This window comes from Falco cherrug, chromosome 8 (genome assembly GCF_023634085.1).
Source record: "Falco cherrug isolate bFalChe1 chromosome 8, bFalChe1.pri, whole genome shotgun sequence".
Taxonomy (NCBI): domain Eukaryota; kingdom Metazoa; phylum Chordata; class Aves; order Falconiformes; family Falconidae; genus Falco; species Falco cherrug.
The window spans coordinates 1,906,173-1,932,829 of NC_073704.1; the positions used below are offsets into that span (position 1 = coordinate 1,906,173).

Sequence of the window (26,657 nt, forward strand, 5' to 3'; positions counted from 1 at the left end):
GAAGGGGTTGGGCTGGGAATTTCCAAGAGGCAAAAGAAGAGGAAGGGTATCCTTACTTTTTAAAAAGTTATGACCTAACCAGAGAGCAGAGTGCTCACCAATTTCTGGTGTCTCTGCACAGTTCTGACAGCCACTTAAAATCTGCACGCAATCTATACATAGAAATGTAATTGGCTAAAAGACATCATTCCAGTGGCACAGAAAATTAGAAATGAGATATGCTGGGACAGTCTCTTGTCAACCACCAGTAAGCACAAGCGGTTAGTAACCCCCACGCGTTTGGCTGTCTTCAGTGAAATGCATGGGGCGGGTTCTGGCGGGCAGGTACGTACCGCGGCAAGCGGGCAGGCTTGCATCGGCCGCGGGGTCTGTGGGTTTAAGCTTCCCTGGCTGTCAGGGCAAATGGTTTTGAGCAACAAATTCACCTTTTTAAAAACAGATGCGACTGTGGATTGCTTCTTACAAGTGTATTCTTTTAAGATGGAAGCATTATGGAGCTAGAGCCCTTCAAGGGCTGTTTTATGTGTTCTCATAACGAGTACGTGTAACTTACTATAAATGCATTCTTAGAACCACAGAAACGCTGGTGAAACTGGAGAATTGCTTGGTAACTTGGACCTGGCACTTTTTGTCTCTTGTGCTTGATGTTTATCCTTCAGATGACTTAGTTTTAATTGTTACAAAGTGGTGCTTGACAAGACATACTGAAAAATTACTGGCGCTGTGCCTTGAACCTTCCTCTTCTTGCTCTCCTTTCTAATTTCTCTTCTTGCACTGTACGACTGACTATGTATCTGAGAGCTACCGGGTTTACCATCAAGTTCGTGTTTACGCTTGACTTTATGATGGAGGCGTTCAGCCTTATAAGTAATAAGCTCATTAAGCCTAGCCTGCATCAGCCTAAGCTGCTTTAACTCTAAGCCATGGAGATGCCTTTTGTGAGGGGCTCTCCAATCCCACAATTTGTTCCTTTAGAGCCTTAATTTTGTCAGTTTTCTTTGTGGTTTTTTCCATCTGCTCAAAAAGCAATTATCTGCCTTGTTCCAGGAGACTTTTGGAGCCTTCTGTCAGGTTAAGGAAAGTATTTCTTTGTTGAGATTTTGATTCTGGAATTTCAACAGATGATGTTAAACATAATTAAAAGTGATTAAATTAGTCTGCTGTGCTGGCCTTATGGACTCAGAATAAAGGCTGGTATTAGGCAGGCGGAGGAACAGGCTTAGTGCTTGGGTTTGTTTGGCGGGATTTTTCTAGTTTGTTTATTCACTGGAGAAATTCAGAATTTACTCATGTATTCAGAGCTGGCTGCTGCTCCGTCCTGTTTATAGCTATCTTATATAAGAGAACAATATTTTAAACTGGAGATGGCCGCACATGGTAAGACCAAATGCTTCCTGACTCTGCGCCAGACCTACTGAAAAACTGGTGTGTGGCTTGACTTTTTGGGGTTCTGCCCCCTCCTTAGTTGCAGGGAAGTGTTAAAATTCACATTACCTGTTAATGCACATGCCCACTTGCCTATGAACAGAATGTGCATCAATACACGTTTCTTTCCCAGTCCTGACATTTTACTAGGCACAAAATATACAAATAAACTACATTACTGCTTTGTAACACCTTATACATTATTAATGCTAGCCTGGATTCCAGTTCAATTTCTTGGATAAATTTATCCTTGCTATAGGTCTATTACAGACTAATTTGCAACGCCAGAAGTTGGGGCACGCGTCAGAGTTTGGGATACGCCGCCGCCTGGCAGCGTAGGCAAGGCTGCTGTGGGCTTCCTCCTGGCTGTCTGGGGAGCCTTCCATGTTGTCAGGCTCTAGAATTATCCAGATTGTCACAAAAATGTCCTTCCCTCTTTGTCAGTCTTTTCATTAATTCCTTATTCTGTCAAAAAAATCCCAAACAAAAAATAAAATAAAACTCCAAAGAAGCCCTGTGTGACAAATTGGCTCATAACCTTAGACACGTCATGAGTCAGTTGTAGTTACCTGTCACGCTTTTCTTTCCTGTTCACAGTTTCCTATTACTAATTTTCTGTAAAATGCTAATTTCCAGTTCCAAAGGCATTTGGAGACTAACTCTTTGAGTAGTTACTCGGTCAGAGGCCGTGCGTGTGGGCAGTGCTGTCGGCAGCGGCTGAATTGGCAATATTGCTTCTGTCAATACCCGGTATGATCTTTGCAGCCTCAGTTGGATGGGTTGTCAGGGTTCGTGCGCTGCCGTGGAGTGGTGCTAATCTATAGTTCCTCCTTCTCGCTGGACAGAAGTGCCCTGGGTTTTAAGCCTCAGAGTGCTTTGGGATCCCTTGAAATGAGGAGGATCATACAAAAGTGCGATGCATGTCATTAGGTGTTTGTAGGATTTCAAGGATGTGTTGTGTTTCAGAAGACTGTCATTACAGGAGCAGGTTCTGCTTTGCTAAATTGTAAAAATGACTGTGAATGACTCACAGCTCAGTTATAATTATTCCCAGTGCTAATTAGGCATCAGAATTATCCGAAACGCTGTATCAGACATGGCTTGCATATGCATTACCTGTGTAATCATGAAACTGTGCTTTTTCCAATGTAAACTTACGGAGGGCTCTGCTCCACAAATTCTTCCTTTTGAGTGCTCCTTTCTCACCAAGCAGTCCCTGTGATTTCAGGGAAACTAATTAATCTGGGAAAGAATGTTCATGAGAAGCTTTTAAATTAGTTTTATAACTTCACCCTGTTGGGAAAAACTTGAAAATACTTTACAGAAAAGGTTATGAAGTATTTATACCTCACAGTCCTTCAGTACTTAGCGCATTCGTCTGAGGGCAAAATATATCTGCGTCTGCTGATTTACAGTCTGTGAGAATTTATCCTTTCTTAGCAGAAATGTTTTAAGACTGGTTTTGGTTTTTTTTTTCCCCTTCAGCTTCTGGAAAAAACGAACAATATGTTTGAGGAATCTGATTCTGCAGCTACGAAAAGTCCTTTGCATTTAGCTGTAAGTATGAGACAAGTGTAAAGTGTTTGATCAGTATCTCCTAGAATAATTCCTTAATCTCTGTCTTTGAAGCACGTTTAATCATAGACTTGTTTTGAAAAAAGCTGGTATGAGATGTAGGCCTAGATGTAACAAAACCAGGTTCTGGGCTGGAATTATTAATTAAACTTTTGGCAGCTGAAGCTCTTGGTTCTTACGGACTCAAAACAGTTGGATAAGAAGGCAGACACCGAAGTGAAAATAAATGGAAAGCTGCAACTTTTATTCGTAACTAGCTTATAAATTTGGGGCTGGAGCTTGAGCCGATGGCTTTGATCATGGAGTGAGATACTCTGATGTTCTCCTGGGGCTGTGCAGAGTGCAAAGACCCGCCTGGTACACGGCAAGGTGTGGGAGAGCATGCCTAACCCCCCACAGCGCCTGGAGAGCGTGCCGTGGAAACTGCTGTCAAAAAGGCGTCCAGCACGTGTGGCCTCAGAGATCACAACAGGTCCCCTTTCCCAGGAGGTCAAGGTTTCGGGATCCTTCTTCCCAGCTTTCTTGTGCAGAATGACAGAATAGTGGAGGCTGACGTGGACCTCTGGAGATCAGCCAGTCCTGCCTCCGTGCTGAAAGCAGCGTCAGCTAGAGCAGGTTTCTCAGGACTGTGCCCCATCACATTTTTTAGTATCTCCAGGTACGGAAAGTTCCTGGAGATAATCCACCCCAGTGTCTCACCACATCACAGTAAAAATGGTATTTTTTTGCAGTAAATGGAATTTCCTGTGTTTAAATTTGGGCCCATTGCCTCTTGTCTTGTCACTGGGCACCCCTGAGAAGAGTCTGCCTCTGTTGTCTTTGCTCCCCCGTCGCGTGTTTATCCACATTTGAAAACGCATTTTCGTTTGGAGGCTGAGCAGTCCCAGCTCTCTCAGCCTCTCCACACACGCCTGTCGGACTGGCCCTTTGCTGAACATCCAGCCTCACCACGAAGCTGGCCTCCCCTGGAAAGGGGAGCAACTTGCTTACTGGAAAACAGGGGCAAGTTTCGGTTCTGTAGCGATCATTTCCCTCTTTCCGAGTCAGCCAGAACAGCTCTGACCTGGTGTTTGGATTAGCCACGCGTGACCTGAGGGAACAGGAGCCACAACAGTTGGGTTAAAAGGTGGAGTTTGTCGCTGAACTCTTCTCTCCATCTTGTCTGCAATGTGAAGACTGCAGGAAGGAGAGTGTCACTCCCCGGCCCAAGGAAGGGTTACAGCCTGCACTGTCGCCAACACCAATCCCGTGCTGGGCAGGGACTGGCTCCGAAGCCTGCCAGATAGCAGCGCCTGCCCTCTCTGCCCCGTGGACAGGGTCCGTGCAAGGACATCGCCGTGTCTCTCCCTCTTGTTGCTGGTTAACAGCAGTTCATTCACCTGAGGCACCCCAAACGCACAGTTTAAAAATAAAAAAGCTTACGTGAAACATCCCTGTTTCACAGTTCAATTACAGCTGTCCAGGAGCGTCTCTGACGTTCGGTTCAAACGCCCCCGATTGCTGGGGTGCCTGTGGCCATCCTTCCCCAGGGCTGGTGGTGTCCACCGAATGTCTCGTCGTGTGGATCCAGAAAGCCAGCAATCTGCACCAAAACATGGAGTCCTGTCAGCTGGCTGGTACGGCGCGGTGGCCGAGGCCTCTGCTTGCAGATATTTCACCATAAACTTTATGACCTTTCAAGGAGAGGATGGGCCATGCAGTCTGCATATGGCACCTTCAAGATAGATACCTCACATTGTGTCAAAGATCAGGTTGTTGCTAGTTGTTTTGTAAGTGTCATGAAGAAGAAAATCTTGACAGCTGTGGTGGAGTATTTTCTGAGATATGGGTTCCCTGATATCTGAGATATCACCCTTTTCTTTTGCCTTTGCTTTCTTTAGGTACTTGTCTTGGTCTGACAGGGAAACAGTTGTGTGTTGCCTGCAGTCCTTTCGAAGCGGTCAGTAGGAGTGCGCTGCTGCCACCAGTGCTTAACCTCTGTGGTTTCTTGCCGTTTGCATCTCCTGTTTTCATTAATTGCCTCAGCTCTGGTTATGCTAATTATACGTTTGTGTATAAATCAAAAGGATGTTCTCTGTGAGCCTGACAGTAGGGGGAGAAGGGCAGTCCCTACACAGCTGAGTGGAACGTTTTCAGTTTCTGGGGCTAGCCACTGGGTTTTTGCAATGCCAGCTGTGTTTGTGCTGTTGGACCAAATGTGGCTGTAGGTCTGGAAGTGCATCTACTTGTCCACTGCAGTCGTCCTACCAGAAGATCCTACTGTCAGGAATACTCCATGAAGCATCAGCTATGAACAGCAGGTCAAGTTTGTGTTTGTATTTGCACAAAAATCTGAGTTTGAGAATTGCTTTTGTTTAGTTGGAGACCAGCAGATGTGTTGAACTTAACACCCAGTTAGATGATAATCCATGCAACCTCTGACCAGCATAACTAGTGAATCCAGTTTTGGAAGCAAATGTTTTCCTGATACTGTAGAACGTGAAAAATTAATTGTTGTTTCACCTGTGCTGAACTGGCAAATTATTGCCTGAAATTCCTCACCTTGGGTTGTATTAGAAGGTTAGAGCAAACCAACAATCATAATCTCTTTCCCTGAACACTAGGAATTTTTTAGTTTCTTGGCTACAGTGTAACGTGGGAAAATCCTTTCAAGTTAAAGAGAAAGTCATAAGGAATCAAGAAAACGGTATCACTTCTGCTGTGTTTAGAAGACTGGTGACAACGATGGAATTTATTCACATTTTATGTGCAAGTTTTTGAAAGACAAAAGTTACGTTACTTACATGACACTTTTTGTATTTCCAGGCCTACAACGGTCATCACCAAGCCTTGGAGGTACTTCTCCAGTCGTTGGTAGATCTGGATATTAGGGATGAGAAGGGACGCACTGCTTTGGACCTGGCTGCATTTAAAGGACACGCGGAGTGTGTGGAAGCTCTCATCAGCCAGGGTGCTTCTGTCACTGTAAAAGACAATGTCACCAAAAGGACCCCCCTCCATGCCTCAGGTGAGCGTGACCTTATGTTACGCTTGTGGTGTAAGCCCTACAACACAGAAGCAGTTACTTTTGCCTATCTGCTACCTCTATGCGGATTTCTTCTTAGAGGAAGGAGATTTTGGCGCGTACTGAGGACTGCTGCTCGTCTGCTGAATTCCTGCAGCTAACCCTTTCTCTTTCATTTCCATGGTCTTTTTTTCCTCTGCCCCTGTGGTTCAGCCATCCCTCACACAGAATCCCGTATTTCTCCACACCACTCCTGCTGTGCCCCTACCTGCTTGCCTCTGTTTTACCCCACCTCTCTATTACCACCTACTCTTGAAGGTGTGTGACGTTTCCCCTGTGACACCTTCTCTTAATGGTTCCTTGGCCAAAAAACCAGGGGAAGGGAGAACGCTTGCCTCACTGCTTTTCCTATGGAAGAAAGGTTGAAAATAAGGTAGGCTCTGGTTGTTGATGAAATTATCCTGGTGTTCAAAACTTTCAACCTTTCGCAGTGGCAACAGGACCGAAGTTCACCCCCTTTTCAGCCATAGCCCTCCTGAGCGAGCTTGTGACCTCGCTCTTGCTGGGCGTCAGCTCCATTCCTCATGTGTTGGGTGTTATTTATGCACGTTGCATAATTAACTGGAAAATGTAGAATTTCCCATTGGTTTAAAGGTTATGATTTAATAATACACGTGCGGAGGTGCCCGAGGCAGCGTGGCTCCTCTGGGGGTTCGTCCCGGGCTCGGTACGTCACAGCAGCGACCTCTAGTGGGAACTGAAATTAATACCTCATTGGGGAACAATTATTTTCAGGGCCACACTTAATTGTCTTTCTGTTTATCTTTCAGTCTTGCTTGGATTAAGATGCATATACAACCTCTAATACCAGTTTATTCTCTGTGTGTGATCATCTGAGTGCAACCGAGCACCCTACGGTCAGGCAGGCTGTTACCAGTTTGGTCTGCAGTACGGCAGAAAACGCACAGTCCGTCGCCGCAGCATACTGGGAAGGGCTTTCTGCTGCCTTAAGTTTTGCATCTGAACTGAGCACATGACTCCCCGCAATAAATTAACGATACAGAGATGTGCTGCCAGAGTTTACATATCAGAAGTTTGATACAAGCATTCAGTGAGAGGGGGTTTTAGTTGGTTTTGATAAAACCACAAAATACTTAATCTAGCCGATCCTCACCCTCTTCAAACTGTAGGTTTAATGGATTTAAATCAAGGTCAGTGCCACCACAAAACTGGAGCTGTGTTGGTCAAGAGCTTTCCTATAGTCACTTCAAACATAGCTCGGGGTCTGATGGTGAGCAAGGTGTGACTCGGTCTGGTACGTCGTCGCTATAGTGATGATTTTGCATTTATTTAAAAATTTGGTTATAGTGACATAGGTTTCTTGTTGCCACAGCTGCATTGTAAGGGTTCTGCAGTACTGAGGAAAGTAAACAGTAACAAAGCCTTATTTTTGTTAGCAGCTTTGACTTAAAATACTATTTTTTTTAATAAATCTGTTGAATAGAATTGAGTAACTTGTTGAATAGAAGGTGTTATTTTAATACGCACATTTCTTGCCTTCATACAAATCCTGACTGGGAGTTCTTTTCCCTGTTTTAATTTCTTTTGTAATTGCCCCCCACCACTGCAGTACAAGTGACTTCCACGTAAAACCAGTAGGAAGATTCACTGTAATCTTTTTCTGGCCTGTGATACTTCTTGCTTCTCAGATTAAAAGCAAATTGTCCAGGGATACAAGCAAAATGTTCTTTAAATCTGCAGTGAAGCAAAATAAGTTAGGTATGTAAAAAAAAAACAACCAACCAACCAAAAGGCAAGAAAATCCTCCACAGAGGAATGAGACGCTAAGGAGAGCATGTACCTTAAGTAGAAGGGAAAGAACTGCACAGACAAGTTGAATGTTTGAACTCTTAGTAAAGGAAATCTATCACTGTCATAGTTTTTGGAGGCTATCAAATGTGTGATAAGTGCGCTTTGGGTAAATATCCATTAAGACAATATTTAGAACCTTCCACTCAAGAGCTGTGCAGCATTTTGTGGAAATCAGGTCTGGAGTAAAGCTTCTACTTGCCAGCTATTATAAAGAGCCACTTGCAATCTGATGATTTTTATTATGCTGTTTCGTAATGATACTTGTTGATTGGGAGTGTTTTAGCAAAGAGTGATGCCACCTGTCAGTAACTCTGCATGGTGCCACTGCAGTATTCAGCCGGTTTTATTTGCAGTGCAAGTGTAAGAAGTAAATTGCTGTATTTTGAGAAACGAAATGGGATTCTTGCTGAATGAGTCCCTTGGGTGACAGTGCACCTTTGCACACACAGAAGAGAACACCTGCACGTGCAGTACTGGGCACCAGGAAGAAAGCAGGCGTGGGTGCAAACGTGTTCGCCTTCATTCCTTCTAATTACACAAGCACAATCGCTGAACGCAACAGTTAAAGAGGCCTGAAGCGGTGGGCTGGATTACAGGGCTCTGCAGAGCTCCGTCCAGTAAAGGGATTTGTAACTTTGGTAGAGAAATCGCCTAATGAAGTATTTATTTTTTCTGTCTCCCTCCCTCAGGGAATAGACTTCCTCTGACCTCATAACATGGAGAATTTCCTTAGGCTAAATTATATGTTCCCTGTATAATTTTATTACCACCAGTGTTTCTTCTGGCTGCCTTGGGAATGCCGCTGCACGTGTTCCCTGGCGTTAGCGGAGCAGCTCCGCTGGCAGAACCAACGCTCCCTGCAGGCTCTGCAGCGCTTCGCCGTGCTGGGTCAGCTCCTGAGGGTTTCTGGGAGTATCTGTTCTAAAACTCATGTACCAAAATCCTTTTCAGATGTTGGTGGGAAAAAGTTATGATTTTTCTTCCTCCGGCTGGGAGAAAGAACAGATATTTTTTTTTATTTTTTGTTTCCCTAAGCCAGTGACTCATCAGCACTGCAGAACTGTTTACGTGTTATGTATATGCCATTACTTAGTGGTAAATAACTAAAAATGCCTTTTATTTTTCTGGGTAGAGCAACTAAGATTATTTTTGGATGAGTGATTTAAATGTGATGATGTGCGCCAGTTGCTCTGCCAGGATGATGTGACATAGGTGGTGTCCCAGGGTTTCGCCTCAGCCCACGGGGTGTAGGCAGTGTGAATGCATGACTTGCTGTAATGAGAACGCAGTCTCTATCTACTGAGTGCAGCATTTATTGCTTTTCAGAGAAGAAAATACCATTCTCTTCATCCCATGGAAGGCTGAAGCCTTTAAGCCAGCTGACACACAGATGGGTTTCCAGTGCCAGGCACTGCAACACGCAGTAACTCACACTGCGTTCTAACAGCTGTGGGTCACGTTTTAAAAAGTTAATGCCATTTTTGAGAAGTAGCTGTGGCTTCCAGTAACGTTAAATGAGAAAAGATGGACAAACCCAAAGGGAATTTTATTTCTGGTGTTACGAGCTGTTACGAATGTGACATTTATAGTCGGTCACTCCATGCAGACGCTTCTTTTTCAGGGCAGCACCAGAGCACTTGCTTGTACAGCGCACACAAAATCAAGGAGCCTTGCTGACGTTCTTCCTACTGCGGTCCACACCTGATCGCAGAAAGCCCTGTCTGCCTGCTCGGTCTGAGGGGGTTTGAAATGCTCTCTGGTTTAGCAAGAATCTTCTCAGTAGTGAAAATCATGATTTCAGCTTTACTCAGTCGGGCTTTTTGTATGTAAGAGAACTAATCCTCATCTTACTGAGGTCAGGGAAAAAACAGCTCACCATTTCATTGGCACAAGTTAAATGAAAATTGTAGGAATATTAATTTCTGATACTATGGAATATTTTTCTTCTTTATAAAGACATTTCTTATCCATAGGCATCTCAATGGAAAATCATCTGAAATGAAACATGTTTTAATTAAACTTACTTTTTTCTTTATAGTCATTAATGGCCATACACCTTGTTTGCGGTTGTTGCTAGAAGTTGCAGACAACCCTGACGTGACAGACGCCAAAGGACAGTAAGTTTTCCTTGAGAATGTTGTTTTTCAGCTCTCTGATTCAAACAGTCTCAGATTTCTCGCACAAAAAGCATTTATTTGAAATACTGTATTTCTCACACTTCCTCTTAGAGAATGTGGCAGAGATTACAAAGTACGCGTTCAGTTGAACTAAGCCATGTGGAAAGAATCACTCATTAACCTTAGCCTCTGCTTTATACTTAAAACAATTCTTCATAGGTGCTGAGGGCCAGATTCAATAAAAACTAACAAACTCCTGCTCCTGGGATGTTTCTGCAGAGAGTCTTTTTCTTACCAAAATGTTGCTATTTCAGGGTTTACTTGGTATATTAGGCTGGTGCAGTGGGACCCAATGTTTGTTTGAGGCAACACATGCATCTGGGATGTTCCTGCAAAAATTTCACTTCTAGTTAAATGACAGTTACAGAGGGAGAATAAAGTATATTTTTAAAGTGAAAATGTGAATCGTTTAAAAAAAACTCATTTGGGGTGCTGGACCATATCTGACTGTATATATAGTTTTAAATGGTATTAGTCTTATCTGAAAATAGGAGAACGGATCTCTATCAGAAAAAAAATCAAAGATATGTTAGTCCAGATTTCAGCTTGAATAGTATCCTCATGTCCCTTCATCCCCTGTACGCAATTGTTCAGCATTTGCAAAAGAAGTGCTTTGCGTGGCTGTCATCTCGGTAACTAGCAGGAGCGTTCATTCACAGCACTTGGGCACTGTAAAGCTCCTGTGTTGCTGGAGGTGACCATAATTCTAGCTTATTAGGAGAACAGACTGTCTTGAATGATGTTTCGCTGTACGCTGCTTACAGATGTGCTTGTTTCTATTTCAGTCACGATAGCTGGTTGTTAAATGTCTTTATAATTTCATACAAAAGGCCTTCGCTTGGGTGTTATATAGATGAGTACAGGGAAAGAAGCAGGTTTGTGGGTAGGAATGGACAGGAATGCAGGGCTCCCTGATTTCTCCGGTCCTGTAAGTCAGCATTGCAAGTAGTGTATCATTTTATAGCTGCGACTGGTTTGTTTTTGCTTTTTCTAGAACCCCGCTAATGCTTGCAGTGGCATATGGGCACATCGATGCTGTTTCTTTGTTACTTGAAAAAGAAGCATCTGTAGATGCAGCTGATCTCCTGGGATGTACAGCTTTACATCGAGGGGTGACTGACTTTTTATGATTCTTAATTATTTCTTCTACTGTGACTACAACTCACTTATAAATACAGGGATATTGAATGTAGGGAATACTGTAAATGGTTGGAAACATGACCAAGCACAGTCAGTGAGGTAAAAAGCAGGACAGATCTGCTCTCAGTAATGCTTTGCTTTTGACTTCATGTTTGCTTTAATTAATTAGGTAAAATACTGATTAGACCTTTCTTTTTCTTGGCTCTAAGCATTTTACAATAGCAATCATTATTCTTATAACTGAGCACCTTACGAATTTTGAAAATAATTTCTTTAAAAGAACTGCCCAGCAGTGTAAATAAGAAAGCCTTAAATTAGAGGCAGTGAAAGTCGAGGCAGATAATCTTTTCTAGGAGTCAGCTTCTTACCCATTGGGTAAGTTGATGCAAGAGGTGACATTTATACAGAATCCTATGATAACTGCAGTGAGCAGTTTAGCTGAGGAGTCCAGCACAAGTCTGTAATAAAAGCTATAGCATAAAAATTCTCTTCTGTATTGATAGCATTATGCGAACATGCTCAAGATACCTGAGCTAACCTATGTATATGATACAGAGGTCACTGATAGTAGCTGGCTGGCTGTTAAAGCAGCTTTTCATATTTCTGGTGATACACTTGATCTTTTTTCCCCTCAGTTCTTCTCTCAAATTCACAGATGGTTTTGAGAAGCCAGGCTCAGTTTTTCTGAACCTCACCCCTATTTCATCTGTTTCCTTAGTCTTAAACGCCTCCTTGGTTTTGTGCCTCACTTAGTGGAGTCTCTTCCACAGACTAGGAATCGATGCCTTTGGAAGACAGTACCAAATGCATTTCAGCGTATCAGTTATCATAGGTACTCATGGAAGCAAAGGAGCTTTCAGCTCTGCCTCCTGAATCCCACCCAGGCCGGTTCATGCTCACAGGCAATCAATCATATTCCATGTTTCCTGGGCAAGAGTCTGTACCATGTCAACCTCTTTACTCATTTCTTTGTTGTCAGATTATGACTGGGCACGAAGAGTGTGTTCAGATGCTGTTAGAGAAAGAAGTGTCTATTTTATGTAAAGACGCCAGGGGCAGAACCCCTCTGCACTTTGCAGCAGCTCGGGGCCACGCCACTTGGCTGAGCGAATTACTGCAGATAGCGCTCTCGGAGGAGGACTGCAGCCTGAAAGATAACCAGGGCTACACGCCGCTGCACTGGGCGTCTTACAATGGTAAGGTTCTCCCGGGGGCTTGTGCCAGGTTCGCACGTGGCCTGGCTTGCAGGGAAGCACGGTAACGAAGCAGCCTAACGCTTGGAGAAGCTGGACGCGCAGAGGCAGATGCTCTGCTCACTGCTCTCCGTAGCAGCTCGCGCTGTGGTCACCCCTCCCTTTAGAAGCCGGGGGGACTCCAGCAATACCCCCCGGTGGCTTTGCAGCTCGTTTGCTCCCAGGCATGGGAGGCCAGGGTGAAACCTTGGGTTTACTGATGTCAGTGATGAAATTGATTTCTGTGGGGCCAGGAATGCTCCTTTGAGGTGTCACCTTATCTATTGATGCGAGAGACCAGGTACCTAGATGGATGTTTGGAACGGAACTGATTATTCTAAACTGAATAATCTGAACCTGTTGCTTAATATAAGGATCAGGCTTCTCAGTGTCATCATTTAAGATCATCTTTGGAGATGTGTAAGGCAACACACATAACATCACATAAAAAAGAGGCTTTTCTTCCTTTCCTCTTTTTTCAGTAAGTGCTAATATTAGGCCAAATCTATCTTGCTCCAGCTTTAATAAAAATATAAATAAGTAAATATGTTTGCTTATTATTTTATCACATAAGAGCTTTTATACACATTGCGTTCAGCTTTGAACTTAACGTGTTCAATTCTAATCCAGATAAGCCTAATATGAATTAATTGAATTACCCACTTTGTGCAACGTTGTGAAATGTCTGATCTCTTACAGGTCATGAAAACTGCATAGAGGTACTATTGGAACAAAAATTATTCCGCAAATTCTATGGTAATAGCTTCTCTCCATTGCACTGTGCCGTGTAAGTAGAAATCTCCAGTAACAAACACAGATGTATCGCTTTAGGATATGTCTGGGAAATACGAGCAGTACGAGAAAAAAGTGTGTTGGGTTTTTTTAAGATCATTTGCATGAGCAAAAAATTTTAAAGCTGATCATAAAATTGTACTTTGGCTGAAAAAGTGGCAGAATAAAAGAGGCTTTTTGTGTAGATTGCATACATTTAGGCTTTTTGATGCAATACTAACTTGTAATTAAATAGCTGCATTTCTGCTCCCTTTCTAGTTTCTGTTCCTTTGCGTACAATTACAGACCTGTGCCTTTTCTTCACACAGCGTGGCGCTTCATAGCTCTCCCACTCTTAGGCCGTGGCCTGGGCTATAGTGCCTCGGCCTGTGTAATTAGGAGCTTTTGAGGTTCCTTTGAAACCCGGTGGCTGAAAGTTAATGCATTTGTCAGAATCAAGATGATTCCTTTTTAGCAACAGGGACAAAGCCTTAATGAAGAAAAGACTGGAACAACCACCTGCACCATGCTAGAATGGCGTTCTGTGCAGGCTGTGTTTTTTCCAAGGCATCCTAGGCAGAGTGTTTTCCACTCTGATTGTCTTCACGGACTTTTTGCCTTCTGAGATAATCTTGTGTCTTGAAGGTTTGGTACTTTTGCCCAGGTCCGAGCCGAAGGGGTTGATCAGCTTTAGAGGCAGACTCTGTATCCAGAGTTCTCCTGTCAGGAACAGCAGAGAGGTTGGCTGTTACAGGTTGGGCGTGTATCTGAGACACCTTCCTGATTCAAATAAAGCTGTGCACTTTCGTACGGGAAGGGTTCTAATAGAGCAACATCATTAACATTTCATAACATAATTGCAAATGTGTTTTACAAAAAAAGGCAAGATTACTTCAGTACGTAGAACCCAACATGCTTATTAAAACATGAAAGCCATCAGAAGAGTAAGGAATTAAGCGCTGTAAAGACAAATGCAAGCTCTCCTAATTCCTGCCAACAGAACAACTGTATTCTATTCTGTCTTCTATTTGAAGAATTAATGTCTTCCAGAAACAACGATGGCAGTTACTGTTGTGTAGGCTTTCCTTCTACAGGCCACATCATTGGAAATTGAAAAGTAATTTGTTCATATACTGAACTTTGAAATTATAAAAAGCCTATATATTAGGGAAATAAAAGCATATAGAAAGCACTGGTTTTACTCAAAATAAAATCCTTTGTGGCTGAAATAGTATTTGAAATCTGAATTTCTAGTGATGGCTTTGAAAATAATTTTTTCAATACTTATATTCTTTTAAACTAGCATGTAATTCTCAAACCCAGTACAAATGTGTGCAACTTAAAAATGCACATAAATTTAAAATGAAAACAGCTGCTAATCCAGCATGGGTGTATGTTAGTTATATGTCCAATACTGTTACCAAGCACTGTTCATTTTCATAATGAAATGAGTCAAATTAACAATAACCAGAAAAACTATTGAGTACATCCATCAAGGTGAAGTATTAAATGCATGAGTTGGAAGAGATGTGGACTTCAGTACCTTAAACATTAGACTAAAGCTTTCTGTAAGTAGGTGTCTATGACTGAGTGCTTTCCAGATCCAGGTGTTTGACATAGAGACTAAAGGATTTTAGGATATTAAGGTTTTAATCCTAGGTTTGTGCTGCACTTTCAATTATCTCTGTGCATAGCAAACTGCAGGATCAGCTTTGCTTTAGAGACTGAAATCCTTAGCAGCAGATGCAGTTTGGTTAAATGGACAGATGAGGAATATTTAGAAATGTGACTGAAATCATTAAGGCAAAGGTATGTTAACTTATAAATAACCAGTAAGAAATATTAATGGGAAGTGAAGTAAATTAATATTGGAAGTGGGAAAAGATGTAGTCTTTTTATGGTTTTGAAAATGTCTTTTTTTTTTTTTTTTATTTTGTTTGGCAGAATTAATGATCATGAAAACTGTGCATCACTGCTCATCGGAGCCATCGATGCCAGCATTGTCAATTGCGAAGATGACAAAGGAAGGTAATACTGTTTTAAACAAGCTGTATTTACTGAATTAATCTAGTATTTGTCATAATTCTCCCTGAACCTCTGCAATGAATTCTTCTCTGATATGGTTGAGCAAAGCCTTATCACGCCGACTCAGACAGCAGTTTGCACTGCAACAAAGTTAAGTGGTGGCTCACTTGAAGCAAGAACACTGTGAAGTGTTCCGTTTCATAGTGCATCTGGAAATAAATACAAAATAAGTAGTATTTTGTTTGTTTAGAGCAGCTATGACTATAGGCTGTTTCCCTGAACCTGTTTTCTTTGTTAAATGTTTAAACGTGTTTGTCTTTGCTAGATGGACCGATACTGTGTACACATAGAAAAGTATTTCATTAAAAGCTTTAATGTTATGTTAGTGTTCTCAAGGCACACAGCTGAAAAGATCTATGCAGCAAAATAATGCTGATACAGCAAGAGATACGGGCTCAGCCAAATCCTTAATTTGTCGTGTTGATAATCTCCTCACTCTGTGTGTGTGTGTGTGTGTGTATATCTCTGTAAATAACATTGCTGAAATTCTAGAAACTGAATACTCATTGTTTCTGTTACTTAAAACAAATTCAAGACCCTCAGTAACAGTGACTACTTGCTGTTGTAAGGGTGAGACCGCCTCACCTTTTACTGACAAGCAAAGCTGAAGTAACAGTGTGCGCTGGGTTGTGTACCCGCTACCTTTCGTCTCTGTTGGTCACGCTTCAGACCCAAAATGCCACAGCGAGGTAGTGGCTGGACACTGGTGTCTCAGTCTTCTGGAAACTGGTGACCTTCACAGTGGGTTGAATTCCTTCTGCCTCTGGTAGTAATGCTGTTGTTGTCGCTTGTTGCTGCAGTATCTTTGACTATAACTTGAAATACTTTTTTGAAGTAATGAGTCTGTTCTTTTCTGATAGTTCTTCCCATCTTAGGCTTGTTAAAAAAATAAGATCAGATGACTAAGAATGAGGGATTGTGTACCGCTTTTCGTATTACACAGTATGCTCCATTAAAATAAATGTGCTGCTGATAGGCGATTCTCCACAGTCTCATACCTCCACGCTAGCATATCCACCTTCCGCTTCCCTGTTTTTTGAAGTTTATGTTGCACCAGGACAGAGACTGTAAATATTATTTAACTTCTTTCAGATGCTACTACTATAACTTTCCCCTGGCGGTAACTTTAAGTTTTGTTGGGAAGAAAAATAAGTTAAAACCGTCTTGCACTTTCAGGTTCTTGGGAAGGTAGGTAAGCAGGAGTATTGTCATCCTTGAGCAACAGCTGTGGCCACGTTGCTTTCCCCACAGAACGCCCCTTCACGCAGCGGCCTTCGCGGATCATGTGGAGTGCCTCCAGCTCCTCCTGAGCCACAGCGCACAAGTCAATGCTGCGGATCACACAGGGAAAACACCTCTCATGATGGCAGCTCAGAACGGTCACGTAGGCGCTGTGGGTGAGTACGTCCTTGCCCCTGTGCGTCTTGAAGGGTGAGTGCCACTGCATTTACTGTCCCAAACAAGTAATGGGCTTTGTTCTGTGAGAACTAAGGAAGGAAAACAAATTGTGTGGATGTCTGTAAGGAGCTACCTTTGCATCTGTGAAAAATAGATTTTTCTTCTTCACCGTTGTTTCTCAGCAGTCACAGTGAACATTTGCAATAACGAATTTGAGTCTTATTTCCTCCTAAGGTAAAGAGCACGAAGGGAGTAGTAATTCTGTTCTCTTTGCTTCCTTTGATCTTGTGGCACAGTAAAACTGCATGTGTGAAAAAAAGATTGTGTGACCTTTTTCTCTGCTCTGTTATACAAGTGCTATTGTTGAAATGGCAGCTATCAGCAACTGCTTTTTCCAGGCTAGACTATATACTATAGACATACAGATTAGGGCCATATTGACGTAAGAGAATTCCCTTTTCTCTAGCTTCAACAGCACAGACTGCACCCTAAATTCTTTGTATCCGCTTAGTCCTCTCAACGCAGGATCCACAGCTGTTCCCAGGAGAAGGTGATTCAGGCAGAACTTGCTGATTCGCCAATGGGGAAGTTCACAAAGGAATTAAGATGAATAGAAGTTTGACAGTTTGGGGCACAATGAACGAGCTGTTAGCTCTGCCTTTGCTGATTAACTGCACAAGATTAGTCTGTTCTCATTCATTATTTTCAGTTCCTGTTCATAAAGCTTAGGTTGGGTAAAGGCTTAATTGATTAGCACGTATGCATGCATATACTGAAATAGTAATTTTTTCCTCTGTTTTCGTATGTTCATCTGCCCATTGGGTTTGTTCATTGATCTGTGTTCTATACCTCAGACTTTTTGGTGAACATTGCCAAGGCTGACCTGACATTAAAAGATAAGGAGTTGAATACATCTTTGCACTTGGCTAGCAGTAAAGTAAGTCAAAGAGCTCTGTATGCTTCTCACCGCAGTGTGTCTGTATGCACATGTGTGTTTATGCTCCTAAATTGTTTTCTGCAATGGAAGTGTGGCGGTCAAACTTGTGGTGAGGAAGGGAACATTGTTCCAAGCTTTTTCTCAGGTCTGTTTCAAAGTTTTGTAAATTGAAAAATACGGATGCTTCTTATGACAACATAAATGTAAGGAGGTGACCTAAGAGAAGTAATGGAAAACCCTTTAAGATTTTACCAAATAATGTCACTGTAAAGTAGCTTAACATAGGTTCAGTGGCAAAGAAAAAAAAAAGGTATTTATTCTTTTTTATTAATATTATTCTCCAGTTTCTGTGGAAGAAACCCAACATTTTCCCTTACCAGAGCAGCAGTAGAACCAGAGGCATTGATTAGATTGGTGGTGGTGTCTTTTCCCACCCTTTCTTTGTCTGAATTCCAGTTGCTACTGCTGTTCCTGGCAGCAAAAATGCCCGTGGGACTGCCTCTCCTGGGCCTTTTCTTTTGCTCCTGTCCCCAGGCTGTATTCCTGGGTGACAGTATTACTCCAGTTTCTGCCGACGCATGAGCCTGGCTGAGCTCTCAAGGCCCTGCAGGCAGCTGTTCACCTGCTGGGGCTGTGGGCTCAGCACCTGCGACTTGCTGTGCTGAAACAGTGTCAGAAATAAGGCCTGGGTCTGTGTTACTGCCAAAGCTTCATGGGTAGAGCTCTCACACTGAAGGGGTTTTGTAGTAGCTCTTTAATAATTCAGAAAGGCCATTTAAAGACCCAGAAAGTATAGTATTCGTTCCTGACATTAAGCCATCTCTTTCTATGTTGCTATGAGGCTCTAATGAATAATCCATTGAGCGCTTTCTCAAGAGAAATAGTTGTCTTCTCTGAAAGGTGAGGACGTGAATTCATATATAATGAATGGAGGGCTGAAAGACAGATGAATGCCTAAATTTCTAAATGTGCTAAAGCATCCTACCGGTGGTGGTTCATAAATGGTATTTCAAGGCTCCTACTGTTCACTTACTACACATCCTTACAGAACATGCCACTCCGTTAATATTTCAAATTGAGTTACTCCATTTCATTTTTAGATGTAACATTTATTTTGCTGCAATTTCAAACTCCTCAGCAAATTAACACTATTTGTTTTTCTCCCTCAATGACAGGGTCATGAAAAATGTGCCTTGTTAATACTTGACAAGATACAAGAACAGAGCCTTATCAATGCAAAAAATAATGCATTGCAGACGTAAGTATAGCCTGCTCCTCTTAAGTTCAGTTGAATTACCAGAAAATTCCAATTTAGCATTTTAAATTCATGTCTTGGATACTTTTATAGAACAAAAAAGTTAATTTCTGGGGGTTTTGAGTGCTTGCCCTTGAAGAGGTTTATATTGTATTTTCACTTTTAATTTTGATTTCTTTGATGCCAATTTTATCCATGGTCTGGTGGAAAAATTATATGAGGTCATTTATTTGAAGACCGTATCAAAATGTCTATTAATCATGTGAATGCCTAAGTATACATCTGGCATTTCCTAGCTCTTTGAGCTTCACCTTAAGTCTAAATAATTTATTTTCCTTTTAAATGTCAGTTGTGTGCTGCAAACAGTGGAAATAGGATAGCTTTTTAAAGAAAGCCTTTAGAGTGGGAAGTACTAAGTGATCTTTGTGTATGTAAAGGTAATTATATTTGTCTTGCACATTTTTTATGGGTGTGGATCATGACAATTATTTTAAAGGCTGTAATATAATGTAATGTCTACAATATAATTGTAACAATCCAAAGAAGGAAAACATTTTTTCAGATGTTTGGTATGCATTAAGCATTTCCCAACTTTTTTTGAAAGTCTGAATTTAGTTGGTGTATTTTTGTAGACCTCTCCATATTGCTGCACGAAATGGCTTAAAGATGGTGGTTGAAGAGTTGCTAGCCAAAGGGGCATGCGTCCTAGCAGTAGATGAAAATGGTGAGTAAAATAATATGCTTTGACAATCTTCAGTAGGACCCAACAGGTAATTTTACAACAGACCGAAGCAATAGACTTAAAAGCTGGTGATAGATATCATCGGTGCTTTTATCCTTTCAAGAACAGTGAGCTGTGTGAGTACCTATTAAAAAAAAAGAAAGAAAGATACTATTTATTTTTCTTTAGTATAAAAATGTATTCTAAACATCACAGCAGTCCCTTTTACTGTTCATTTTGCATGTACTGTCAACAGCTAGTCTTTTTTAATGCTTGAGTGCAGTGGTAACTTGAATTTCCTAAACATGCAAGTGGCACCGGATAATTCTGAAGCCTTGCAGAAGATTTAAGGATTATGCATTCAATCAGCGCATGTTTTAATGGGTAGGAAGAAAACCATCAACATATGTTTGATTGTGTCCTAGTTCATTCTGAGATCAAAGCTTGTGCTTACCATTTGCCTGACCTAATCCAAGATGCAAGTAAATTACTGTTGCCTCGTAAAATACATGATTAGTTAATAAATCTGATAATTTTGTTTCAGATCTCAATGGAGTCCTTCCCTAAACATTATAAAGCCCGTAGAGGGCTGTGCTTCTATAATTAATGTTTTCAAAACTGTCTTCCTGAAATAAGCTGGTCTTTCTTACAATACTGACTTCATGGCATTAATGTAACAATTCGGTACCTCCCTCTTCCCATATCCGTAAAGTAACAATAATTATACTCACCCATCATAGCAAGACATTTGAGATCTATGGATGAAAAGAACTGAGTGGTGAGTATTTGCTGTTACCCAGATGCTACCTAGATATACTTGCATGAATGAGTTCCACTGAAGTCATCTGGCCCCAGCCTCATTTTAGAGATAGGGGACAGAAAAATGAACCCGACTAACTTCTAACCACAGTTTTTATCATTAAAATTGTACATACAGATCCAGCTAATTTGCATGTATGTCACTAATGAAAATTAGGTTTGAATTTTATACACATTTAATTTTTGGGGGGAAAAACTGCATATGCAGTTTAAAAGAGAGAAGTGTAAGTACAATCTTAGCTTAAGTACAGCTCTAAAGAATATTCGTGCTTGGAACTCAGTGGAAGAGGAAACTCCATTGAGGGTATGCGTTCACTGCAGTCAGTGCTTAAGCGTGGGTAGCTTGCTACAAAACCGTACTCACGTTTGTCCGCCAGCCTCACCTGCGCTGCAGGCGTTCCCGGCTTGCTTGAGGCAGTAGGGTGTCGGTAGTGCTCATGGCTGCAGGTTACTCTTGCTGCAGCACTTAACATTTAGCCGTCTGGAAAAAAATCTCTTGGCTCCTAGCATACAGGAGGATTTGTTGGAAAGTGCTGCAGGGCTACACAGCAGCCTGCAAAATGTGTCGATAGCAAGTGTAATCGGCGTACCGGTTTCCAAGGTGTGTATACGTGAAGAGCTGCTGTAGGGGCAGCGCTTGGGCCGGAGCCAAGTTAAACTGCAGCGAAGACAAACTTGTACTAGCTCCCCAGTTCTTTGTTTTACTGACATCTGTACAATATTAACTTTGTATTTAAAGTGTATGCCATGCTTTCTGAATACAGTCGTTATTCTTCTAACATAACATAAATTTGAGTAACTAAACATCCACGTAGTCGTACCTGCTATACATGTACCACATGCACAGGTCTAATTCTTTTCCCTTATAATTTAATTGCTAAATAAACTGCTTTCTGAGTTGAGTAGGTACTCAACGGGTCAGTCTTTAAAATCATTTGCTTTTTACTTCAAAACATTTTTAAACTAATATCTTCCACGTTCTTATGAAAGTCATTGCTCTCAGAATGAGACTCGTTGATGCGCACAGAAACTGAAGCCAGTTTCTGCCCCTGTTGCTGTACTCCGTGTCCTGTACTCATTGTACCGTCTGTGCTGTAGACCCACGTTTAGCCAGAGCTTTTATTCATATCGTGAAGTCTGTTTGCTGCCTGATTTTACAAACATAGTGCTTGTTGTGGTCACAGTGATTTAAATGCTCCATATAGTTTGTATTCTCCTGGCATGTCTAATTTAAAATTAGTAACATACCCCTGTTGCCTGGCATGCTCGTAACTGAACATACATCTCCCGCTTACGACGTCACCTAGAGATGTATATGAGGAATGCTCAGTGCCATTCTCAGTACCCTTAGTACTAACCATTGCCTTGTCTGCATTTGTGCCCAGGTCATACGCCAGCCCTGGCTTGCGCTCCTAACAAAGACGTGGCTGACTGCCTGGCACTCATTTTGGCTACCATGATGCCTTTTTCTCCCTCCAGTTCAATGACGGCTTTCAACTTCGTTTGTTTTAAAAAAGACAATTTGGGCAGGACACATCTCTGCGATGGCTCCAGTATGGGTAGCATTAACTCTTACAATAAGCCCTTGAGTAATAACGTAGGAACAGAGGATGGGTACAATGAAAATGATTCGGATTCTGAAACATTTTGACTTTTTGGTATTCAGAAACTTCTTTTCATTATTATTTCATGTCAGCTTTATTTTTGTCTTTTTAAACAGCTTAAATCCCACAGCTATGTTCTTAACTATTATTCTTGACAAGTAGGTATTGAAAGATTTGTAGAGTTGCCGAAAATCGAGCCTTTAAACAACAAAGTTAGAGGGGTTTACTGGAACATATTCCCATTAATGTTCTGCAGCTTTTCAGCTCTCTGATGTTTTCTTCAGGCCCTAAGTGCCCCTGTGGAAAGTCTCTACCTCTTATTTTAAGTAGAAGAAGAGAAAATGCCTTTTTTCTTTTTGACAGCACAAATAAACAGGGAACTGTTTGTAAAAAGTTCCTAAATGTTTTAGCTGTACCTTTAGCACACAAACATATTCCCAGTGTAGCCTTCGTAGATTTGAGCATCACCCCTTTCCTGTTTGTCTGTTTCCTGCTTCCGGGGCTCTGATAATTAGATGATTTTTTTCTTTTTTTTACACAAACCAAAGGTAAAGTTGTAAATCTTAAAACTGCCTGTATTACTTTTCTGCAGGAAATGAAACCTTTCACATTCTGTGTGTATTAAGCACTTAAACGTACAGAAGGCACTTTTTACAGTTCTTAGTTGCAGCACACAGTTAGAAAAATATACTTACTAACTCTTAAGGCCAAATTCTACTTGTCTCACCATATTTTCCCGAACCACTTGTGTAAAATGAGTATCACTTGGCCCTTACTTTTTTTTTTTTTTCCAATTCAGCACAAACATGTACAGTTTATTTGCACTACAGAATTAGGGTCATTAGATGTTTCTGTCACCTGAGCCATTAATGATGAATCTAGCACCAGGAAAAAAAAAAGGGGTGGGGTGGGGTAGGGTGGGGAGGGAGGAAATCAGGTGTAGACAAAGGTGTATGTAAGAGTTTATAATGACTTGCCATCTTAAATGGATTGTTTTTTTCCTCTTCTATGCTGAAATAATTTATTTTTACTGTAAACAGTATCAAGTTTTAAAATACTTTTGCCAGTGTTTGGATTAACAGAGCAAAGGTAAAGCAATGAAAGCAGAACACCAAAAGTTGAAATACCAAACACCAGAAAACATAGCAGTGTGATCAGAGATACATGCTAAAAAAGCCTGTTGTCACCAGCTTTTAAAGCAATGTCAACTTTGTGAATATGTTTACTCCTTCTGCCAAAGTTTCTAGGTCAAATGGACCACGACCCTCGCCTGCAACAGATATACAAAAGGAAGAATGACACTTTCTAAACAAAACCAAACAAAAATATAAACAAAAAGTTATCATGAACTAACCAGCTGTACCAAGAGGACCAAAATGCTTCAGTAGTTAAATGGAAGACTTTGCTACTTTTATTTTTTTCTTCAAATGTGAGTGACATAATGAAGTAGTTTTTCTAAACCATAAAAATATAAACTTTTGAGGTAATGAGTAGTCTCGAGCGAATTTTACATTTTATGACGCAGGTTTCAAGTTGACATTTGTAACTGATGATGTATTGACCACAGTTTTGTTTTTTTCCAGACTAAAGAATATGTTCATATACCTTTAATGTAAATGTGTTTATATTTATTTGAAATGAAACAAATGCCCAGGAAAAATAACTATGGCTTGTTCTCCTAGTTAGCATTTGTGTGTACTATTTGGCATGATGTGAAATGAAATGTGAATCTAGGCAAGAGTGATGGCCTGAGTAGAGAAAGGAAGGGCTGATGCACTTTGGGAGAGTGCCCACCTTCTTGTACAGAACGCAAAGATTAAGTCCACAGGCTATGGTGGTAAAAAGCAGAAAGCAAAACACCTTCCCTCATGTAAGTGCATAAGAAAGGGCTGCAGCCCCTGTGCAGCCACAGTAAAGAGGGGAGAAGGTCGTACAGCACAGGGTCAAGGTGTGCGGGTTCCTGTGGTTCACGCTCAGGCTGCCTGCAGGCCTGCATCTGTGCTGTGCGGGGAGGATGAGATGAGCTTCTCCTCAGTGCACGCTTTGGGCAGGGTAAATGAAAAGTAAGGATTTTTATTTTAGTTGCAGTTTTTAGCTGTGTTCCACTGTATTGTTAAAAATCTGTTGGCAGATTCCAGTTCTTTAATTAAGAAAATATTTATGTATCAAGTTTATTTTGCCTTGCTAAAATGAAATATTTTTTTCCTTGAGCGTTAACAGATTTCCAAAGTTTTTTTAAAAAAATAATAATCACAAGGGAGAGTCTCTGTAAAAGTGAACGTTTCTTTTCCCTCAGCTCTGTATTTCTGCAGTAGAATGACAGAGCACCTGAAACCCTGGTTTTCTCCTCAGAAATAGCACAGAACAACGTTTTTATGATTGAATTTTCTTAACGTTTTTGCTTTTAAGGGTTGCAGAATAGCAATAACCACCTTACTTTAAGCACTGAAAATAAGAGAGATCACTTGTTGAAAGTTTTCAGTGGCGTCTGTTCAGAAATGAATAGAAATCCAAAATTTTTCTTTGTTTTATGTTGAATTATGTCATTGAAAACAAATAAACAAATGGGAAGGAGCTGCCACCTGTCTAACAGCAGGATCATCCTTTTGGTGTTATTTTAACCAGAGATGTAGGCAGGCTCCTTGGCAGTATTACTTTTAAGTTTCACCCCGAAACAAAGAAAGTTACGCTATCCTATGTGAAGCTGCTTTCATTAGGAGAAAACCAGTCCTCTCCACAAAGAGGATGCTGTATTATTTTAAGCAGCTATTAAAAAAAAAAATAAAAAAATCAGTATTTTCACTTGCTAACACAGAGTTACTGAAAATTCTTCTGTATATTTGCAATACCTTGTAACTCTGGAAATCGTGTAGTGCAGTAACTGCTGCCTCTTACATAGGTGGTTACTGAATTACTTTGATCCTGCTTTTGATTCTAGGAACCAAATCCAAACTTCATCGATTAAACTTTTCTGTAAACTAACAATGATGTAAATATGCAATGTTCCAAAAAAATCATAGAAACATATGATTTGTTGGTGTCTTAAGGGCATTGTGAAAGTCACGTTTGGAGTGTGCTGTATTTAGGAGGAAAACTGTCATGAGCAAGACACTTGGAAGTACTCGGTATTGGCCTATCCCACATCTCACATGAATTACCAGAATCCCTTTTCCTTTTTTTTGTATGCTAGTACATTAATCTGCAATATAGTTTATCACATGTAGAAAACAAATTTGAAATTTAGGGCAGGTATTTAAGCATGGGAATAATTTTACTCTTGTAAATAATCACCTTGCCTTTCTGCGGACTCTTTGCGAGAGTAGAGTTAATCGTATATAGTTGTTGCACTTAACCCTGGATCCTGCAATTTACCGTGGCCGACTTCTGTGTCTGCACCAAGCAGAGGGTGTTCAGGAGGGGCAGCTGTATGCCCAAGTGCGTTAGCAGGATCGGTTCATCCCGTATTTTAACCACAGTGGCAGGTGGAATCCATAGCAGGATGGGGTCCCAAGTCTCTCTCATAAATACTGAGTTACAACCTCCAGACTGCCTGAAATTGCTGTGAAATAGCTCAGGGGATTTCTGTTCATCGCTACTAAAAGGGCACCATAATGTGTTTGGTACTTTTACGCAGTAAACAACTGCCAGATTATTGAATTAGAACAAACACATGAAATGAATTGTTTATCCATTGTACTGTTGAGAAACTTGGTTATGTATCTTGAGGATGATTTTAAAAAAAATAATTGTGATTTTTATTCTTAGTCATGTAAGAAATATTAGAGTGCCTTTTTATATTTGTGTATTATGGAAATGTTTTGTGAAACCGTCTTTTTTCCCTTTTTTTTTTTTCCTTTGAGTGTTACAAAAGCAATATATTACCAGTAAATTTTCATTTCAGACCTTCCTTGAATGTATAAAGTGTTTCTTCTTTTCATATGTCTACCTGCATTGAAATGAAAATTAATATGCTAAATTTCTATAGGAATAATGTATAATTTTTGCAGTGCTGAAAATGCTTTCTTATCACACAAAAAGTAAACCTTAGGTCAGTGTTATAGGAAAGGGCGTTTTAAACTAGTGACAATCCGAGTGTGTGTATAAAATGTAATTTTATGCGTTTCTTATGCAGTGATCTACATATTAAAGCCAATATCTTATGTTTTGTAGGTTTTGTCTTATATTTTATGCTTTAGCATGTGCAATATATCTTTACAAACCATGGTGATACGAATCTGGTGCCAGTGTTATATTTTGCATAACATTTGTAATAAACAATATAAAAATATTGTTTGATGGTTTCAGTGGGGTTTTGTCGATATTGTTTTGGTTTTGTAAATTGCAGTTTAAGGACTTGGGTAAATGTCTCATATGAAATGAGACAAAAAAAAAAAAGAAAAAAAAGACTTAATTCAGTGAATGACTTGGAATTCAACCTGAATCTTCTCAAGCACAGTTTAGTAATTTTTTCAACTACTGAATGCTGTATTAATGTAATGAAGAATCCTAACTGTAAACTACAATTGCAATGCATTCAGATGGTTATTTTTACAAATAAAAATGGTACAAATACTGTTGGAAAACTGAGTAAATTTTGTTTCTTTTAAAGGAGGGGTAAAGGCTTCTGAAGTATTTAGCAGTG

General features: G+C 40.8%; 1 protein-coding gene across 6 annotated transcripts in view; it reads left to right on the forward strand.

Annotated features, from left to right (window-relative positions):
* The window catches only part of ANKRD44 (ankyrin repeat domain 44), a 143,399-nt gene extending 116,801 nt beyond the window's left edge, over positions 1-26,598 (forward strand). For 3 of the 6 annotated variants that reach the window (XM_055717951.1, XM_055717952.1, XM_027807079.2), the window contains exons 17-28: positions 2,911-2,982; positions 5,806-6,007; positions 9,915-9,993; positions 11,048-11,165; positions 12,173-12,389; positions 13,125-13,212; positions 15,141-15,224; positions 16,533-16,678; positions 17,534-17,616; positions 18,792-18,874; positions 19,504-19,595; positions 21,797-26,598. In XM_055717951.1, the coding sequence (XP_055573926.1) occupies positions 2,911-2,982; positions 5,806-6,007; positions 9,915-9,993; positions 11,048-11,165; positions 12,173-12,389; positions 13,125-13,212; positions 15,141-15,224; positions 16,533-16,678; positions 17,534-17,616; positions 18,792-18,874; positions 19,504-19,595; positions 21,797-22,062 (1,530 nt within the window). In that variant the 3' untranslated portion in view covers positions 22,063-26,598. Of the gene's footprint in view, positions 1-2,910; positions 2,983-5,805; positions 6,008-9,914; positions 9,994-11,047; positions 11,166-12,172; positions 12,390-13,124; positions 13,213-15,140; positions 15,225-16,532; positions 16,679-17,533; positions 17,617-18,791; positions 18,875-19,503; positions 19,596-19,875; positions 19,977-21,796 lie in introns of all 6 variants that reach the window. The other 3 variants (XM_055717953.1, XM_055717954.1, XR_008733476.1) reach the window with 2 other exon arrangements.
* Positions 26,599-26,657: the final 59 nt, after the last annotated feature.